At 50.9% G+C, this 21,859-nt stretch overlaps 1 protein-coding gene across 1 annotated transcript; it reads right to left on the bottom strand.

The window, feature by feature from the left end:
• Positions 1–737: 737 nt before the first annotated feature.
• TMEM222 (transmembrane protein 222) lies at positions 738–15,553 on the bottom strand. Its single transcript, XM_078773869.1, has 6 exons — positions 15,413–15,553; positions 14,898–14,982; positions 13,840–13,870; positions 13,093–13,184; positions 2,939–3,069; positions 738–1,131 (listed from the first exon to the last, which is right to left on the bottom strand). The coding sequence occupies exons 1-6, from the start codon at positions 15,502–15,504 to the stop codon at positions 1,047–1,049; spliced, it is 516 nt and encodes a 171-aa protein (XP_078629995.1). The 5' UTR covers positions 15,505–15,553; the 3' UTR covers positions 738–1,046.
• Between the last annotated feature and the right edge of the window lie 6,306 nt (positions 15,554–21,859).

Here is a 21,859-nt window from a genome sequence, read left to right as displayed (position 1 = left end):
AAACAAATGTCGCAAAAAATGAAAGAGTACGAGGAAAACATAACAGAAAGGAAGGGATGCTTTAATGAAGGTAGAAAAGATCATGAGTATGGATGGAAGATGACCTGAGATGGTGGTGAACAGCTGATTTGAGTCCCTGGAGGAAAGGATGATAATGGAGAGGCTGAGCAGGTTGGTTCCACATGTGGGGGGAAAAAGGTACGAATGGATGGAGGTGAGCAGCGAGTCTGGATTTTGGGAGTTTCATTAGAATAGAGGTTACTGGCTGACGGTGTGCACCCTGCGGAAACCCTGGGGGGACGGAGCATGGGAAGAGCAAATGGTGCAAAACCAAGCGGATGCAGTACAAGACAGAGACCACCGACTTGTCTGTAATGCAAGAGCAACAGGCCCAGAGACTCAGAGTAGACAATGGATTTTATCAAAGGCAAGAGCGTTTACTGCCGTGGGAAGTGAGGTACACGGCTCACCTCTGAAGCCAAACGACGAAGGACTAACGCTAAATACATCAGTCACACCCCATTAGCCATGACGGAAGACGCACTCCTAAAATACGTGGGTTAATAAAATCCACTGTTTACGAGATGCAGACACCAGCCTCCAGAGATTATAATTTGCTGCATCTCCAACGGGTGCAAATAGTTGCAGTACCTGTTGCCATGATGATGCTACATCCCGAAATGGTAATTCCAGGATACTTCTCAAACCTTGTGGATATGAAACAGATAAGATTGATCTCACGGCACGACCTTTTATAAAGCGAAAAACTAGACGACTTTAATGAAACTTCCAGATTTAAATATCCTTTAGTACTTAATTCATTCATTGAAATGAATTCATTCATTTCACTTCAAACTTGTACACAGAACAGATAACCTTGAGAATAATAATAAAAATTGCAAATCCATCTTATGCAAAAACAACCATGTCGACAAATTACTGTACAATATCGCGACGAGTGCTTGTGTTACGCGATGTAACAAACGGTTTACGAAAAGGTGCATTTTGTCATTATACATTCATTGTATGAAAGACGACGACCCACTTTACAGCTTCAGCACGAGAATGACCGTGAGGGCTGCACTCACGGCGATCAGGAAAGGGATCCACGTTTTCAGGAAGCTGCACACGCTGCCAAAACACACGACGGCACAAAAACACGTTTGAAAGAAGCAAAAATGTTCAAGACGTCGAAATGCCACCATTGATACAAAATTTATGCTCAGGGAAGGTAAATACAACGCTCAGGGTGACAGAGGATAAAAAGGTAGAAAGCAAAATGACATCTTCAACGTCCAACTAATGGCAACAGACAGGCCACCTGAGTTTATCATCCTTCTGATGGATGGCACACACGTTGATGAATACCACCTCCTCCTCCTGCCTGTGAGACACTAGGACGAGAGTTTATAGCTTGGTCGGGATTCAAGCCTCGGATACACAGCTCAGAAGGGAGTGTGCGTACCTCTAAGTCTAGGGCCTAGGCTATCCTGCCGCCATTTTGTTGTCTCCCGTCGCACAGCGGAGCGAAAGGGGGACTATGGTTTTCCCATCCGTCCGTGTGTCCGTCCATGCGTGCGTGTGTGCGGGCGTGCGTAAGCGAAGGACCGCATTCGAATTTGGTGTGTGCGTGCAACCCACGTCAAAATCCAAGATGGCCGCCGCCATGTATGTCTGATGTCATGTATGTCTGAACCTTGTGAGCTGAATATCTTGAAAAATAAGCGAAGTACCAACTTCTAATCGGGTGTGTGGGTGTATCTAGGCATAAGAACGCTGTTTAAAATTGGGTCGCCACGTCAAAATCCAAGATGGCCACCGCCATGTATGTCTGAACCTTGTGAGATGAATATCCTGAAAAATAAGCGAAGTACCAACTTATAATTTGGTGTGTGGGTGTATCTCGGCATAAGGAAGAACGCTATTGTAAATTGGGTCGCCACGTCAAAATCCAAGATGGCCGCCACCATATATATGTCTGAACCTTGTGAGCGAAATATCTTGAAAAATAAGCAAAGTAGCAACTTCTAATCTGGTGTTTGGGTGTATCGAGGCACAAGGAAGAACGCTATTGAAAATTGGGTCGCCACGTCAAAATCCAAGATGGCCGCCGCCATGTATGTCTGAACCTTGTGAGCGGAATATCTTGAAAAATAAGCGAAGTACCAACTTCTAATCTGGTGTGTGGGTGTATCTAGGCATAAGGAAGAACGCTATAGAAAATTGGGTCGCCACGTCAAAATCCAAGATGGCCGCCTCCATGTATGTCTGAACCTTGTGAGCGAAATATCATACCATAGCATGTTTTCTGCGTCTTCCACTTTGTCAACTCACATCACTTCCCCGACGGGGAACCGAGGCGTAACGCTCGTTTTCACTGCTTCAGCGGAACAGCGACCCTGCGCTTCCTGTGATACAATTTCTAAAATGTCAAATATTTTTGCGACAGCGCAGGCTTCAAAATCGGATATTTTTCAACAAGTAAAATGGAAAACATGAGAACGCCACTCAGTAGAGCGCATACTCCCGCCATGGGTTTAGTTGGAATAATACGTTTTTTTTAACATCCCCTCTCCCCAAAACAATAAATGAAAAAGAAGGGAGGCCCTAACTGTCAAATAATTTATTTTGATATATCTCGGAATTAGAGGAGAAAAACATCATTTACGAATAAGAATAAAAGCTTTAATGCAGTAAAACAAACAAAAAAAACCCCAAAAAAATTCCTGGATGCGGAATAATATCCTGAGCTTCACCAAAAACTAATCAATTCTTCCTTATCCCAAGGGCAATCATCCCACAAACTTTCATCCAAATCTGTTTAGAACTTTTCCAGATATATTGTTCACAAACACACGAACATACGAACACACATACGCACACACACACAATCGAATGCATTACTCCCTGGTGGGAGTAAAAATCGGAAAGTCTTTACCTCACATGCTTTCCGTGCAACAACATGAGGAAGCACAGCCGGACCATGCCCCAGGATCCACGCCCGTCATAGCACATGAGATTGAGAGCCATGGCCACGTGCGAGTGACAATTATCACAACACAGGTTGTGCTGTCATTCAAGGAAGGAAGGGACAAGATGGAAATACCACTTAAATTGAAGTCGATGCTTTCTCAATCTCAAATTATACTTTTGATCAGGCTTGTAGCAAAACTTCCATGCTTGATAAAATCAACTAAATGTAAGATTCGTTCAATATCATACTTAAAAAATATATATATATATATATGTACATACATATTGTTACGGTTTTTAGAACCTTCACTTTGTAAATTTTAGTAAATGTTCCCTTATAAATGATCCCCCGTAAATATCCCCATTATTTGGCTTTATTAAAGATCGCACCCTAGTTGGTCCATGTACAACACGTAGAGCACCATAGGACCTCTCTGTAGTTATTTCATTAGTATGTGTTTTAGTTAAGGATCTGTTCCCAATAGTTGAATCTGCATTGCATTAATCAAATAAGATAGGCCCCTTCAATTTCCCCAATCATCTGCCGCTCTTCAAAGTGCAGTAGCGGTCGGGCAGCGTTCGCTGCCCCTCGTCTTGGTTCGGTTGATGGCCCCAAGCCGCCATTGAACATGCGGTCTCAGGCCGAGGAAAAAGGGGGCGGGACACAAGAACAAGGTGTGGCACGTCAACTCACCATCAGAGGTGGAGCCAGCGAGCCCTTGCCGACCAACCATGGCCGAGGTGAGCCGACCGGTAGGCGTGTCATCGGAGCCGGCGGCTGGATACGAGAACGCGCAATAAAAGCGGCTGTGAGGGACTGCTTCGAGACGAGAGGAGAGAGAGAGGAGAGAAGAGTGTGAAGGTCCGAGGTGCAAGAGGAGAACACGCTGAATCGTAAGCCAGGAGAGTGGGTCCGTTGGCAACGACAATCTCGCCATATATCCACATTGTCAGGCCGCGTGAAACTAAAACGTGCAGCTGCCGCCGGGTTTCGCCTAAAGCCCGGAGCATGGACCAGAGCGTGGACTGGAGCGGACCTCGACCCTGTGCATCTACCCGGACCTTCCTGCCCTGCCAGCCTGCCTGGACCTTCTCCGCCTTCCAGCCATTCCTTCCTGCCATTACCCTCCCGTGTAAGTCTGTTTGTTTGTCCGGGGTTGTAAGTAAGACTGTATAGTTAAGCTTGCCCTGTGTCCTTTTGCTCTTCTTCTTCTGTATATTACTTTCGTTTCCTCTTCTTTGGGTTTTTTTTGTATATAATTAATAAACCCACTCTTTGTTCTTCTTATTTTCTGGGTTTTCTCTTATTCGATCGTTTGCGTCCTTTCTTTCGATTGAGTACCTGTGGCACGATTCGGCTAACGCTATAATCGGGTTTAGTCTTGTTAACAGCCCGAGTCGCAGCTCGCTTCGCTCGGCGCATCCAATCACGATGCGGCCCGGGTGGGAGTATCTCCTCGCTTACGGCCGGTGGTGGTAATTAGGTAGTAGGACGGATTGGGCTTACAACCCTACTCACCACCGACCGGAAGTGACGTCATACTTCCAGGACCGGCGGAGACGGCCAGCTTAACAGGACAAGGGGATTAACCCCCCCTTGCTAACGGGAGTGCCGTCCCCCCGGATCCGTAACAATTAGTGTCAGGAGAGTGGGATTGGATCCAAACCAAATTTTCACATCTAAAAAATTGTCAAAATTTTGAGCGGCCGAAATTTTATTATAATATCCAAATTTTAAAATCATCCCATGGATGATCAAGGCGATCGGGTGCCGGTAGGGGAGAATGAGGAGGTAGAGTCGACCCAGGACCCCAGGGAAGAGATGGGAGAGATAGAGGATGGGAGAGATAATGAAGATGCAGTAGCGGGGGTTGCAGGCGCGCAAGATGGTGGCGCCTCGCACGAGGTTGCAGGAGCACAAAATGGCGCCTCGCACATGGCGGCAGGGGCTGCGCTCGCTGCGCAATTGGGAGGAATGAATGTGCAGGACCTCATGGCGCAGATCTATGCAGCCATACGAATGGGGAATGAGGAATTAAAAAAACAATATGGGAAGCCAAATTGGTGGATTAAAAACTGAGATGGGTGGATTAAAAACTGAGATGGGAAGCCAAATGGGGGGATTAAGGAAGGATATGGGAGAAATGAGGGCTGATAGTGAGGGAATGGAAAATAGAATGGGGGAGCGTTTAGAAAGCCAAATAGGGGGGCTAGGAAGCAAATTGGAGGGCATAAATGGCCAAGCCAAGGAAATTAACAAGGGGTTGGCGAGGGGGCAAGCCCGGTATGAAGCAAGGAAGTGTGAGAGGGAGGTTAACCGCGGGTTGAGCGACGGGGTCGCATTTGTGCACGACGTGGTAACGCGGCTTGAGAAGCGCGGGAGAAGTGAGTTGGAGCAAGGCGCAGGTAACTGGATGGGTATAGAGATCGCGACCCGGGGTATGGGAAAGCCGGCGACCGCCGAAGTAGAGAATTTTATTTTATTAGAACAGGCGGCCGTCGAGGAAAAAGCAATTAAAAGCAAAGAAGTAGTGGAAATTGGAATTGGAGAGACCGCAGACGTAGAACAGCACTCGCGGCAGGGAGAAATGGATAATGTACAAAGTCTGAATTCACATCCTGATGCTGTACTTGCTAATCCTTATAAAGATTTGCAGGTGCGTGTGGAGAGGAGGATCCCAAAGGTGAGTAAGGTGGTATATGGTGCAAAATGATTTTGCGGGAGAATGTTTGGCGTGAAAAGAATTTTCGCGCGCTTGGGATCCCAGCGTACCGCGGGCGTTTGTGGGAGGTCCGTGGTGCGCTGTGAGAGAAAATGGCACGCGTGTGAGGAAAAAGTGTGCGTCGAAGAGTGAGTGTGTTACAAAGTGTGGGAGTGATACCGAGTGCGAGAGTGAATGCACAACAGAGTATGGAAGTGAAACCGAGCGCGAGCGAGAATGCACGTCGGAGTGGATGTGTGATGAGAGTGATACGGAGAGTGAGATGGATGAGGAGCGGGTGCGAGGAGGCACACCTGAGTTGGTTGTGGCGCGTGTGCGGGAGGGCACATCGGAGCGCGTGAGTGGGTATGTGCAGGAGTGCACGCCCGTGGTGGTTACGGAGTACGTAACGGGGGAGAGTGCACGCGAGAAGTGTGCGAACGACAAGTGTGTGCCAAGGTGTGTTATGGAGTGTGCAGACAGCGAGTGGTGTGTAACAGAGAGTGCCGTGGTGGAATTGACGGAGAGTATGGGATGTATGAGCAAAGAACGGAACGAGTGGTGTGAGCATGTACGGGGGGCATCGACGTTGACCGGGGCAGCGGTTAGGCCGACGTATAGCTGACGCGAGCTCCCGGTCCGTGCCGGGCGGTGTGGGCTACGGGAGCCGGCGGGGATCGGTGTCGCGTCGCTCCTGTTCGGAGCGTCGTGCACGATTCGGGCCGGGCCCCGCCCCACACGGTCGAGTCCACGCTTTGCCGGGCAAGGCGACCGGCCCGGTTCGAGGGGAGGTAGGAGGGGTCGAAACGGCGCCCCCTGGTGGTGGCGGCGTTCCACCCGGGCAAAGCTGGCCCACCGCGCATGGGAGCGAAAGGCCCTGCATAGGGATGGTGCTTTGAACCTTGGCCCAACCAAACCTCCTCCCCTGAACCGAATGCCAGACGGACCCAACCGCAGGAGACCAAACCACCCGCATTCATTGCTCGGCTTTGGGAAGCCGAGCTTTGAAAATGTAATGACGTACCAAGAGGCTCAGAATAATGGACGATTAGGGGTAGCAGTAAAAATGATTGGCAGTAATGATTGGCAAATTTGATTGGGAAAATTTGATGGGCAAAATTTGATGGGTATATGGAATAGTGGGAGATGCCCGATGTGGAGAGATGGCAAATCCACCATCCCTCACATCATACTCAGGGCACATGAGCATTAGTTTATGGGGTGGCTGTGCAAACTAGCCCGGGAGGGTTAGGATAAAATGATAGGGATTTAGAGTGACCATAGGTAACATGAGAGTTAAGTAGTGACATTGTACAGGTAGTAGGGGACGTAGGTAGATTAGCTGGTTGATAACGACGTGGGTTGTGCTTAGAATAAGGGATGACTGGGGGAAGCACTAGTGTTAGAGAGGAAACCAGGTAGCCAGATGATGCAGTTGTGTTTGTAGTGAGAGTGATGAAATGAGGAACTGGTATGAAAGTGCACGGTAGTGCTGGTTATGAAATGAGGCAATGCTCGTGAACGATGTGTGTGTGTGTGTGTGAAAGTGAATGAGCAGAGCATTGTGGACATGTGAGTAATTGTGATTGTGCATTGAGTTGAGTGTATTGCATTGAATGAATGAGCCTGGGAGGAAAGGAGGGTGCAAGTGCCACCAGGTGTGCAGGTGACACCAGGTGTGTAAGTGAAGCACAGGTGTATGGAGAATGGTTGTGTGGAATAGCTGGTATGGAATACATGGAGTATGGAATAGATGGTCTGGAGTGAATGGAGTATGGAATAGATGGAATGGAGTATGGAATGGATGGTGTGGAGTGAGTAGTGTGGAATACGTGGAGTGGAGTGGTTGGTGGGAAAGGAGTGGATGGGGAAGATGGACCCCTTCACGAATACCCAGGGAGGGTAGTTTAAAAGTAGGTAGAGGGAGTAGGTAAATTGTGGTTGGATATTGGCATCTGTGGTGCGGGTAGTTGCACGGAAGTGTTGTGTTGGGTGCATTAGTGGAGTCAATTGGCTGGGCGTGTGGCCTGTTAGTGAGTGTAATTGAATGGGCACTCCGCCACTGTTAGTATGTCGGCCAGGTGAGGCCGCAGGTAGGCTCTGGGAGCCAGTAGAGTTGTTCAATGGGGCCCGAGGATCCGGAGGACGGACCCGGGTAGCCCGACGCCAGAGAGGGCGGTAGTGGGGTGAGAGCGCCAGAGGGCCTTCCCCAGGTAGGTTAGGGTAAGGAGCAGGTAAGCTCGGAGACAACTGCAGTGGCGGAGGTGTGCAGGTGAGCGGACCTGCTGGGAGCGCCACACGACCCAGCCCGGAAATTGTGCGAAGGCACAGGGTGAAGAATCGGGGAAGTGAGACCCCAAATTGGTGAGCACCACAGTTTGGTCAATGGGAGTTCGGTTCTTAGAACCACATAGTGTAAGATGGCCAATGGTTTGGCAGGGAAAGACCCTGGGTAGAATAAGTGCGTTAGTCATTTAGAAGGTAGTTAGGAGAAAATCTCTTCGCACCATCTACATCCACTCACCAAGGTGACAGGACTCCACACCACCGGTCTGTGCAAATGTTTGGAATGGTGAGACGCATCATGACGTGGGGGTGACATTGTGCTTGTTGTTCCATCTCTTCCTCCTTTGGAGGAATTGATGAGAAATTCGGTTTGATAGCAAATTTGGTTAGAGTGATTGTGGACGAATTTGGTATTAGGGGAGATATGGGGAAGACAGGACAATAGAGACGGAATTGGTAAATGTGTAGAATTTTGTAAATACGGGGTAAGGGCAAGGGTAGGGTAGGTGACGGGGGGGGGGGGGGGGGGTGACGTACAGCAGGGACGAGCTTTCTCCGCTCGCTCCCATGCGCACCTCACCTTGCATTACCTTGTATTAATGTGTACCCTTGCCCCGATGCTTGCTGTGTCCTTCCTTCCCCACTCACGGCTTGTTTCTTTTGGGTCTGGGGGGAGTGCGCAGGTTGCCACAGTTGTGTGCCCGAACCGCCGCTGCACAGCCTGCCTGGACCAGTACACCACCTTATGGACCGCACGACTTGCAGCCTAGCACCACCATATGGACCATGGTTCTGTGGCTAAGCACCACACTTATGGACCCCACGTGTTGGGGCCTGGCCCCTCTGCTGGGACCGGCCATGATGGCCAGAGAAAAGCTTGCTTGCGGACCAAGGTGAGGTGGCCCCTTTGCCATACAGGTGGACCACCCTTAGTTGGCCCCTGTTGGCCATAAATAAATAAAAAATGGACACGTTGTGTGCCTTTTTTTTATTATCACAAATAGGCAGCAAGCCACAAGAACGATAACATCAAGAAACATCGGGCCAGCAGAGCGGGAGAAACAAGACAAGGTCATCAGTTTGTTTATTATTGAAATGTGATGACGTGTGAAATGAGCACTGGATGGTGCTTTTCGTGCTTTTGGTGCTGATTGGTGCTTTGGTGAATTGTAATGCTCTTTTGCTCGGGGGTGCACTGCAATATCAATTGTGCATCCCCGGGCATGTGGGTATGGTGTATCGGTACAGTACAGTGCATGCTCCTTCCTCTTTCAAACATATTTTTGTCTCCCAAAAGATAGGTCCTGGGTTTGCAGTGTACATAATTAGTGTGTTGTAAATAATGCTCCCCACCGGCTTTATGTGTTGTTTGCGAATTAATTTCGTGATTCGGTTATCCTGCGGGCATGAGTCTGTTAGGTAGGATGCAACGTAGCAGGGGGACATACTTAGTTGTTTTAAAACTGTCACACTCAAGGGTAAGGTTAATAGTAGAGGGTTACTACACCTGAGTGTCACATTAAGTAAAGTTATTTCGGGCCGGGACGGCCCTGGAGGAGAAACGGGTGCTGTGTTACGGTTATTAGAACCTTCACTTTGTAACTTTTAGTAAATGTTCCCTTATAAATGATCCCCTGTAAATATCCCCATTATTTGGCTTTATTAAAGATCGCACCCTAGTTAGTCCATGTACAACACGTAGAGCACCATAGGACCTCTCTGTAGTTATTTCATTAGTATGTGTTTTAGTTAAGGATCTGTTCCCAATAGTTGAATCTGCGTTGCATTAATCAAATAAGATAGGCCCCTTCAATTTCCCCAATCATCTGCCGCTCTTCAAAGTGCAGTAGCGGTAGGGCAGCGTTCGCTGCCCCCTTGTCTTGGTTCGGCTGATGGCCCCAAGCCGCCATTGAACATGCGGTCTCAGGCCGAGGAAAAAGGGGGCGGGACACAAGAACAAGGTGTGGCACGTCAACTCACCATCAGAGGTGGAGCCAGCGAGCCCTTGCCGGCCAACCAGGGCCGAGGTGACCCGACCGGTAGGCGTGTCATTGGAGCTGGCGGCTGGATACGAGAACGCGCAATAAAAGCGGCTGCGAGGGACTGCTTTGAGAAGAGAGGAGAGAGAGAGGAGAGAAGAGTGCGGAGGTCCGAGGTGCAAGAGGAGAACACGCTGAATCGTAAGCCAGGAGAGTGGGTCCGTTGGCAACGACAATCTCGCCATATATCCACATTGTCAGGCCGCGTGAAACTAATACGTGCAGCTGCCGCCAGGTTTCGCCTAAAGCCCGGAGCGTGGACTGGAGCGGACCTCGACGCTGTGCATCTACCCGGACCTTCCTGCCCTGCCAGCCTGCCTGGACCTTCTCCTTCCAGCCATTCCTGCCTGCCATTACCCTCCCATGTAAATCTGTTTGTTTGTCTGGGGTTGTAAGTAAGACCGTGTCCTTTTGCTCTTCTTCTTCTGTATATTACTTTCATTTCCTCTTCTTTGGGTTTTTTTGTATATAATTAATAAACCCACTCTTTGTTCTTCTTATTTTCTGGGTTTTCTCTTATTCGATCGTTTGCGTCCTTTCTTTCGATTAAGTACCTGTGGCACGATTCGGCCAACGCTATAATCGGGTTTAGTCTCTTGTTAACGGCCCGAGTCGCAGCTCGCTTCACTCAGCGCATCCAATCACGCTGCGGCTTGGGTGGGAGTATCTCCTCGCTTAAGGCCGGTGGTGGTAATTAGGTAAAAAAAAAAAAACCACCTTTAGAGGCCATTTTTCCCCACAAAGCGGGGGTTGGCCTTTTTCAGGGACCGTGGTTGTTGTTGTTTTTTGGTCCCCTTTTTGAAGCAATGTTTTACGGCCGGATGCCCTTCCTGCCGCCAACCCTTTTTGTCGCCTTTTTACGACAAACAGGGAAAGGATTTGGTGGTAATTAGGTAGTAGGACGGATTTGGCTTACAACCCTACTCACTACCGACTGGAAGTGACGTCATACTTCCAGGACCGGCGGAGACGGCCAGCTTAACAGGACAAGGGGATTAACCCCCCCTTGCTAACGGGAGTGCCGTCCCCCCGGATCCGTAACAATATATATATATATATATATATATATATATATATATATATATATATATATATATATATATATACACACATACATATATATATATATATACACACATACATATATATATACACACATACATACAAACACATAATCGAGGCTCATGGAAGAGCAAAACGACAGAGGGCAAGAAGGCAAGAACTGATGTAATTGTAATGGGTCAGTTTGGCAGTCAGGCCATGGTTAGAGAAAGAGGCAAAGCAATAAATAAACAGTAAAAGAGGAGATATAAGATGTGGAAACAGTAGGCTGCAAGTAGAAGGTTGGGTTAGGCAGTGTTAAAGGGCATAGAAAAGATTTCAGGTAAGAATGAGGTATGATATGAAATGCCTGCTTGGAGCACTAGAGGGTGGAATGGAATAGAACAGCTTCAGGAAGGTGGTTCCATAAATGGGAGAAAATAACAAGAGTTGAGGTGTACAATCAGTCTGGATTTTTGGAATGTTTAACCAGGAAGGGATTCCTGGAAGAACGTGCATCTTGGAAGATCCGGGAGGGTCACAGAGTAGAGGGAGACGCGAGGACAGAGGGAGACGCGAGGGCAGAGGGAGACGCGAGGGATGAGAGAGCAGAGGACAGGAAGTAATAAAATAAAAACTAGAACGGCACTCAGTAGCGAGGAAACCTCTGCCTGGTTGACCATATCACTCAATGGTGAAAAATCACTTTTAAAATTCAACTAGCTGGATCCGGATTTTGGATCTTCACCAAAATCGAATTGAATCGTCCTCGTCACACACACAACCGGTCCAAGTTTCATCCAAATCCGTCCACAACTTTTTGAGATATCCCGCTATGTATCGTTTTTGGCCCTCTCAATGGTGAAGAATCCGTTTTAAAATTCTAGTAGCCGAATCCGGATCTTCACCAAAATCGAGTCATTTCGTCCATGTAATTTATGGAACCACCTTCCAAACAGCTCGCTTCGCTCAGCGCATCCAATCATGCTGCGGCCTGGGTGGGAGTATCTCCTCGCTTAAGGCCGGTGGTGGTAATTAGGTAGTAGGACGGATTGGGCGTCCACAGATACGCTACATCTGCCAAATTTCGTCAAAATCCGTCCACAACCTTTTGAGATATTTTGCTCACAAACGACATCCGACAGACAAACAAACAGACAGGGGTGAAAAAAATAACCTCCATCCACCTTTGGTGGCGGAGGTAAAAATAGCACCTGCCTGCGATGCAACAACATTTGGGTATAATGTCAAGGAAGTATCAATAGATTCAGAATGATATAAATGACCAAACAGTGCTGATCATGTTTCCAATGGCCCTCGATATATGCAAAGGCATTTCCTCCAACATTACTGAACCAGCCCTATATATACACAAAGAATTAAGTTAAGCACCCCTACACAACGAATTAAGGTAAGCACCCCCTAATATATATTCTTTGTGTATATGTATACATTGGCATATATTCTAAGGTATGTGAGATCAAATAATGATTGGTATGACATTAGCAATTATCCATTGATGAAATTGAGTGATCAAAGTGAAAAAAAGTGATTGGTTGAGTCAGTGATCCGATCACGTGGGTCCTACACACGTTATTGACGCAAAGATCGCTAGAGGTCTTCTCAGAACAATGACTGTACGTTAGAAAACATAAACGTCATCCACACTGTCCGTGATGGACCTATAGCTCCATACTTAAATTGAGGTGAAAATATGCCTAAAATTCCCAAAAAATTTCACCTTAAATTATTCAGAATAAAATATTGAAAACGGCATGATTGTTATGTTTTTATGTGACCATAATATCACTTCTCCAGAAAATATAGCAATATCATGGGTATATTACACTGTTTTGACGACAACAAACTTGTAATGTGCGAGGTTGTAAAAAAACGGGGGGGGGTGCTTAACTTAATTCTTTGTGTATACATCGTTTCATAATTAACTGTACAACGTTCACCAATACAGCTTCACTGCAAGATTTATGTCATCGCACTCGCGTACACCAAAATGTGACCTCGGGCCAGCTGACCATGTGCCTCGGACCCACCATGCGCTGCTTGTATTCCTCCGAAGCTTCATGTATGGCAGAGTCCCAGGTACGCGAGGTCACCACTCTCGAGGGATCCAGTTGCCAATACCAGTTGGGAGAGGGGGGAACACAAACGTGAATGTACATAGGTTGCATGTACAGGAACCGCCTTTAGAGGCCATTTTTCCCCGCAGAGCGGGGGATGGCCTTTTTCGGGCACTGTGGTCCCCTTTTTGAAGCAATGTTTTATGGCCTGATTCCCTTCCTGCCCCCAACCCTGTTAGTCGCCTCTTGCGACACACAGGGAATTACCAGTGAACTGGTACTCAATTTGCCGACCTCGGAAGGATGACAGGCTGAGTCAACCCCCCTGGTGTTAATTCAGCGATCGACCGGGATTCGAACCCAGGATCCTCGGATCCCAAGCCGGCACCCTAACCACTAAACCAACACCAGGCAAATCCATGAGGATTCGAATAAATGTAGAGTTCGAGTAAAAACCGAGTCGGTGCTTTATATTCATTGGAGGGATGCCGTTGCAATGTCGGTGCCAAAGCCAAGTCTAATGGAGATTCCAGCTTATGACCCCGTCCCCAGCGTCGAGACCCTAGACCGTCTCGGCGATAGACGAGATACGAGGTTCTGCTAGACAGTGTAATCTTAGATCTTTGTCCAGTCATTCGCCATCATGCTAACACTTGAAGGAACCGCAGTTGTTAATAAACATTCACACCACTTTGTTTTCACAAACAGCAGATACATACTTGGTTGGATTTCCAAACGCCATGTTGTCTTCCTGGAAATAAAAAACAAAAGAAAATCAAAACAACCAAAATAAGCATAGATAATTACCCTCAGAGGAGAGGGTCCATTTGTATGCAAAGATTGTGCTAACGTAGGCCGCAAACAACGCATAGTGGTAGCCAGGAGTACACCTCCTCTTTTTCAACCGAGTACCTCCAGAATAAAACGAACAACCCAGGTCGTACTGTACATTCACTTTAACAATCCGTTATATAGACTTGCAGACATTAGAGTCCAGTAGCACGTTCTTGAACCGGCGAAGTCATCAAATCGATTATATTCTGCATGATGGACTCATCCGGATTTTGCCAAATCGACACACACAGAAACACACACAGAAACACACACACACACACACACACACACACACACACACACACACACACACACACACACACACACACACACACACACACACACACACACACACACACACACACACACACACACACACTGACAAACACAAACTGACACACACAAACACAAGCTGACACACAAACACAAACTGACACACACACACACACAAACTGACACACACACACACAAACTGACACACACACACACAAACTGACACACACACACACAAACTGACACACACAAACACAAACTGACACACACACACACAAACTGACACACACAAACAAACTGACACACACACACACACAAACTGACACACACACACAAACTGACACACACAAACTGACACACAAACTGACACACACAAACTGACACACACAAACTGACACACACACAAACTGACACACACACAAACTGACACACACAAACTGACACACACACACACACAAACTGACACACACACAAACTGACACACACACAAACTGACACACACACAAACTGACACACACACAAACTGACACACACACAAACTGACACACACACAAACTGACACACACACAAACTGACACACACACAAACTGACACACACACACTGTTTTCGTATCACTTACGGAATGAACACCAACAGTACTCAAACCGCGCTTCACAAATCAATGTCGTACCGACACGTGGTATGGCCCAGCGAAGTCTCGGATGATTCCAGATGACGTGGCGATGCCCATGTGACCAATGATCGGCAAAAGCCATCTACAACACAAGAAACATTCAAACATCATCGATACAAGATCTCGTTGTGTTAAAACCACTTGTATGACCGACCATGCATTGTGGCCCTTCGGGGTCAGGATGCATGTGTTTTGAATGGCCATGGCATGTGCTTCAGCCCTTGGGTTTGGGTTGAGGTGCATGTGTATGTGTATGCTAATGGGACAGCCATGATAGACGGTGTGCCTTGGCCCGTTGGCCGTGGGGTCAAAGTGCACGTCCAAGGCTGTTCAAATGTTTGGTTTTTTTAAACCTGTTTTTCTATAAAAAGGCAGGCCTTAATGCTGGCCTCATAAGCACAAGAAAATCAGTGTGGGTACGTACACATCGTTTGCTTATACAGTGATTATATTTATTACGTACGGTGTGGAGGGATATTACACCATCCTCTCCCCAACAGCAATAATCTCACGTTAGGCACGGAATAGGCGTCCAGACGATGCAGAAAGGATATCGATTCCGGGACGGCTCGACGCGTTTCGGAGATGGGTCTTCACTCGCCATTATTAATAATAATAATATCAACGCAGTACAGCAAACCAGGAAGAACGAACCAAATAAAATAAACGCAGTTTCGCCTTTCAGTTAAACTAACAATCTTAAAAATAAATAAATATTCATAAAGCAAAAAACACATGAGTAATCACTAACCAATTACAACCTGAGGAAAAGTGTAAACTATACACCGCCCAGCCAGGAGAGCATGCAGTAAAAGAATGAATCACCAAATATTTATTTCCTTCTGTGGGGATGAAATATAAATAAAAGAAAGGCATGTTTGTTCATTCGACGAGTACGTGACATCCACGATGGGCCGTGTTAACAACATGTAGCTAATTGTTTCGATAAATACTTCCTGGAGAAAGGAAATACTGTATATTGTAAATTATAATGTACAAAAACCGAATTTGTTGAATAAATATAAAATGTTGATCTGACAAGTTGCGCCATTTGTGGTGTTTTTCGACAATACGAGAAACGACAGATGAGACGAGCCCCGAGGAAAAAACATGCAACCAACGTGCTTTATTTATAGTGATTCCGAACACGCACCGCCCAGCAGGTGGCGCTCAAGCATCTATATACAGTAATCTACATACAGTCATGTACATACATCTACATACAGTAATATACATACATCTACATACAGTAATATACATACATCTACATACAGTAATATACATACATCTACATACAGTAATGTACATACATATACAAACATCTACAACAAGCAGACAAAATAACAAAGTCGACCGACCGACAAACTTGAAAATTTCTTCGATTTTGCAAGTAACAAACAAACAAACAGACACAGACAGACAGACAGACAGGGGTGAAGACATAACTCCATTCACCTTTGGTGGTAATTATGTGTTCATATGCCATTTGCAGTTGGTTTCTATTATTATGAGTGTGTAGCGGTTACCGCTGGGTGTACACAATCGCCTTGCACCTACCAAGGACGCGACCAGGGAGCAATCACCATGCCGGGCTCGTCCAGGCCGCCCGGACAGACCCAGACGCGCCTCTCCCGGGCATGCCCGGACTCGCTGTTCCCGGGCTCGCCCGAGCCTCCCGGGCACGCCCGGTCTCGTCTTTCCCGGGCATGCCCAGACTCGTCTTTCCAGGGCTCGCCCAGGACACCCGGGCATGCCCGCTCTCGCCCTTCCAGGGCTCGCCCAGGACACCCGGGCATGCCCGCTCTCGCCTTTCCAGGGCTCGCCCAGGACGCCCGGGCATGCCCGCTCTCGCCTTTCCAGGGCTCGCCCAGGACACCCGGGCATGCCCGCTCTCGCCTTTCCAGGGCTCGCCCAGGACGCCCGGGCATGCCCGCCCTCGCCTTTCCAGGGCTCGCCCAGGATGCCCGGGCAGGTCCACACTCGCCTTTCCAGGACTCGCCCTTGACGCCCGGGCATGCCCGGTCTCGCTTTTCCCGGGCAAACGCTCCGGCATAATGTGTATATATATTGCTGCCCGATAAACGGGCTTTTCAGAGTACCCGAGTTTGATACGTGCAATAAAGCAACTCGGACGAATTTCCATCTTTGGTCGCGTCAATCCTTCCGACTCGCGTTGGAGCACAGCTCCTTCATTGGTGACCCCGAACATGGACACGGCAGTTGCCCTTAAACTGCCTACCTTCTGGGAGGCTCACGTGGCTGTTTGGTTCGCCCAGGCGGACTCCCAGTTCGCCCTGCGAGGCATCACCGCCGACGACACCCGCTTCCACCACGTGGTAGCAGCGCTCGGCTCCGCCACCGCGGCCCGTGCCCTGAGCCTCCTCGAGCGCCCGCCAGCCACTGACAAGTATGGCGCGATCAAGACGCTCCTCCTCGACGCTTTCGCCCTCTCACCGGCGGAACGCGCACGACGCCTGCTCAACCTGCCCGAGCTCGGCGACACGCGCCCGTCCGAGCGAATGGACTACATGCTCTCGTTGCTCGGCGAGCACTCTCCGGATTTCCTGTTCCGAGAGCTGTTCCTCCGCCAGCTGCCTAACCAGGTACGCCTCGCCCTGGCAGGCACGTCGATCACAGATCCCCGCGCCTCCGCCAGGGAAGCCGACAAGATCTCCTCGGCAGGCCAGCACATCGGAGCGGCTACCTGGAGCCCGCCGCCGTCCGAGGCGACGCCCATGACGCCCGAGCGCCCTGCGCGGTTGGAGGCCGAACTGCCGGTGCAACTGGCGGCCGCCACGCCGCGCCGACCGCTTCCAACACGATGGCCGGGGCCTCCACCTGACCAGGCGTGGTGTCATTACCATGCCAGGTTCGGACACAAGGCTCGGACATGCCGACCCCCGTGCACTTTCGGCAAGTCGGGAAACAGCCGGGCCGGCGTTCATTACCAGCCATGAGCGCCGGCCACTCGGGCAACTTGCTTTTTATTAAGGACAAAGCGTCCGGGCGGCGTTTCCTTTGTGACACCGGCGCCCAACTGAGCGTCATACCCGCCTCCGAGCAGGACAGGCAGAACGCCGTTTGCGGCCCCTCCTTGGTCGCTGCTAATGGATCGGCCATACGCACCTTCGGCCCGCGCAACGTCACCCTCTGCTTCGGCAGCCAGCGCTTTCAGTGGACCTTTGTGACCGCAAGCGTCCCCATGGCTTTGCTGGGCGCCGACTTCCTCTGCGCGCACGGGCTGCTGGTCGACGTCAAACGGCGTCGCCTTGTCAACGCCGAGACCTTCAGCTCCCTGGCATGTACGATGAGCAGCCCCGTGCCAACCGAACTGGCATGCGCCTTCCCGACGGCGAACGGGTTCGCTCGCCTGCTCGCGGAATTCCCGGCCCTCACGCGGCTGACGTTTTCGGCCGTCGCAGTGCGACATGGGATCGAGCACCACATACCCACTACGGGCCCGCCGGTCTACGCCAGAGCCCGCTGCCTCGACCCGGCCAAGCTCGCCGTGGCCAAAGCCGAGTTCGACACGTTGGAGCGCCTCGGCATCGTGCGGCGCTCTGATAGCGCGTGGGCCTCACCACTGCACATCGTGCCAAAGCCGGGGGGCGGATGGCGCCCGTGTGGCGACTACCGCCGCCTCAACGACGCTACCACCCCCGACAGGTATCCGATCCCGCACATCCAAGACTTTTCCGCCCGTTTGACGGGACGGGTTATTTTTTCAAAAATTGACCTGATACGGGGATATCACCAGGTACCTGTCAGGCCGGCCGACGTCCCAAAGACGGCCGTCATCACGCCGTTCGGCCTGTTCGAATTTTTGAGGATGCCGTTTGGCCTCAACAACGCGGCCCAGGCGTTCCAACGCTTGATGAACGGCGTGCTGCGCGACCTGCCATTTCTTTTCGTCTATCTGGACGACATCCTCGTCGCCAGCGCGTCCCGAGCCGAGCACCTCCTCCACCTCTGAATGCTGTTCGGACGCCTCAGCGAGCACGGCTTAATTGTCAACCCGGCCAAATGCCACTTCGGCACGACGACCGTTGACTTTTTGGGCCACCGCATCACCAAGACCGGGGCCGTGCCGCTGCCGACCAAGGTCGAGGCCATCACCAAATTCCCGCGTCCCCGCTCCATCAAGGCCCTGCAAGAGTTCCTCGGCATGGTGAATTTTTATCACCGATTCGTGCCCCGCGCTGCTCAGCTCATGCGGCCCCTTTACGAAGCCCTCCGGGGCAAGCCGGCCAAGCATGACATCGTCTGGTCCGCGGCCATGGACGCGGCATTCACGAGCGTGAAGCGGGCCCTCGCCAACCCAACGCTGCTGGCTCACCCGGTGCTCAACGCTCCCATCGCCCTCACTACGGACGCCTCCATCTACGCGGTGGGCGCCGTCCATGAACAATGGGTGAACGGGGTTTGGCAGCCACTCGCTTTTTTCAGCCGGCGAGTTAAAATACAGCACGTTTGACCGCGAGCTCTTCGGTCTGTTCCTGGCCGTTCGCCATTTCCGCCACCTCCTGGAGGGCCGCCCGTTCACGGCTTTCGTCGACCACAAGCCATTGCTTTACGCAATGGCCAAAGTCACGGAGCCGTGGTCAGCCCGCCAGCAGCGCCACCTCTCCGCCGTGTCGGAATTTACCACGGACATCTGGCACGTCGCCGGCAAAGACAACGCCGTGGCCGACTGTCTTTCTCGGGCCAGCGCGAACGCGGTCCACCTCGGCGTGGACTTCGCGCTCATGGCGGCCGACCAAACCACCGACACCGCGGTGCAGGCCCTCCAGGCGGCGGACACGGGCCTCCGCCTGGCCGACATCCCCTTCGCGGACACTGTCCTGCTCTGCGACGTCTCCCAAGGCCAGCTTCGCCCCATCGTGCCCGTTACCTGGCAGCGCCGCATCTTCGCCTCCATCCACGGCCTTTCTCACCCGGGCCAGAAAGCTTCTCAGAAGCTGGTGTCGGCGCGTTTCGTCTGGCACGGCCTTCGACGGGACGTCCGCGACTGGGCCAACGCCTGCACGGCCTGCCAGCGGGCCAAGGTCCACCGCCACACCCAGGCCCCGCTGGCACCTTTCACCGTGCCCGAACGGCGTTTCGACCACGTCAACGTGGACCTGGTTGGCCCCCTTCCCCCTTCGCGGGGTTTCACACACCTGCTCACCATGGTGGACAGGACCACCAGGTGGCCGGAAGCCGTTCCCCTCATTTCCACCACCACCGCCGACGTGGCACAGGCTTTCATCGCCACCTGGGTCGCCCGTTTCGGCGCACCGGCAGACATCTCTTCGGACCGCGGTCCGCAGTTCACCTCCAAGCTGTGGGGCGCGGTCGCCCGCAACCTGGGAGTCCAGCTCCACCGTACCACGGCCTACCACCCCCAAGCCAATGGGTTGTGCGAGCGTTTTTCCAGGGCTCGCCCAGGACGCCTGGGCATGTCCGCTCTCGCCTTTCCAGGGCTCGCCCAGGACGCCCGGGCATGCCCACTCTCGCCTTTCCAGGGCTCGCCCAGGACGCCCGGGCATGCCCACTCTCGCCTTTCCAGGACGCCCGGGCATGCCCGCTCTCGCCTTTCCAGGGCTCGCCCAGGACGCCCGGGCATGCCCGCCCTCGCCTTTCCAGGGCTCGCCCAGGATGCCCGGGCAGGTCCAGACTCGCCTTTCCAGGACTCGCCCTTGACGCCCGGGCATGCCCGGTCTCGCTTTTCCCGGGCAAACGCTCCGGCATAATGTGTATATATATATATTGCTGCCCGATAAACGGGCTTTTCAGAGTACCCGAGTTTGATACGTGCAATAAAGCAACTCGGACGAATTTCCGTCTTTGGTCGCGTCAATCCTTCCGACTCGCGTTGGAGCACAGCTCCTTCACGTGCATCAAACACGTCACTGCAATAAGTGTATTCCTAAAGAAGAAGAAGCACATGAAAGGTTATAAAAGTTCAAAATTGCACAAGGACTTTATGGACACGCTTAAAACCCCGCGGTACGTGCCATTGCCATCACAGCATTGTTCGTCCACGCTCTATCCTCTTATACTGAGCGTAAAGCAAGGAAGCAGCACACACCATTTAATTATTTCCGATAAAGTCTTTGGTGTGACTTAGCCAAGGTTTGATCACCACCGACTTCTTCGACAGACGCTCGAAGCATTCATGACTCACCGAGTCTGGTGATGACCGATTCTGACCCATGGTGAATTGCTCGTGCTATATTGGTATGGGAGTTTGGGGTGGTAGGGGGGGGTGGGGGTGGAGGTGGTAGGGGGGGTGGGGGTGGGGGTGGAGGTGGTAGGGGGGGTGGGGGTGGGGGTGGGGGTGGAGGTGGTAGGGGGGTGGGGGTGGAGGTGGTAGGGGGGGTGGGGGTGGAGGTGGTACGGGGGGTGGGGGTGGAGGTGGTAGGGGAGGTGGGGAGGAGGGGTGGTAGCGGGGGGGGTGGGGGTGGAGGTGGTAGGGGAGGAGGGGTGGTAGGGGATGTGGGGGTTGAGGTGGTAGGGGAGGTGGGGACTGGGGAGGAGGGCTGTTAGGGGGAGTGAGGGTGGTATGGGGGGTGGGGTGGGGGTTTGCTGCTGGGAATGGGATCCTTCAAGTAGGCCTATACTGTATATGAAAGTGACATCAGTGGCATAGAGAAAGAAGGTCGGTCAGTTCAAACAGTAGCACTTCTTACAACTATATTGCTCTTCCTCCTTCTGCAACTCCAACCGCTCATTTAAATGTACTAGGGCATGCCCGTACGTGGGTGCCCGTTCCTTGCCAAAAAAAAATAAAAACGCTACCCGTACGCTCTACCCCGCCCGTACGCCCGTACGCCCGTAAACAAAAAAAACAACGCTCTTCGCTTCCGCCCTTCGCTCTGGGAGAAATAATGCGCATAAGAAATCGAGAAATTATTATTTTCTCCGGAAGAAATCGAATTACGAACCGTAATGGCGCACGCGCTCGGCTCGGCTCGCAA

The sequence above is a fragment of the Myxine glutinosa genome, chromosome 3 (assembly GCF_964187855.1).
Source record: "Myxine glutinosa chromosome 3, kmMyxGlut1.1, whole genome shotgun sequence".
Lineage (NCBI taxonomy): Eukaryota > Metazoa > Chordata > Myxini > Myxiniformes > Myxinidae > Myxine > Myxine glutinosa.
The sequence above is the reverse complement of the archived record's forward strand: the minus strand, read 5'-3'. Positions and strand labels throughout refer to the sequence as shown.

What these genes read in the sequence shown, in the direction of transcription:
- TMEM222 (XM_078773869.1), bottom strand. Translation starts at nt 15,504, where the DNA reads ATGGCGAGTGAAGACCCATCTCCGAAACGCGTCGAGCCGTCCCGGAAT. An exon ending in CTGGGCCATACCACGTGTCG is followed by an intron (nt 13,871 to 14,897) that starts GTACGACATTGA and finishes TTTTATTTCCAG; the next exon opens with GAAGACAACATGGCGTTTGG. An exon ending in GGCGTTTGGAAATCCAACCA is followed by an intron (nt 13,185 to 13,839) that starts AGTATGTATCTG and finishes CCTCTCCCAACT; the next exon opens with GGTATTGGCAACTGGATCCC.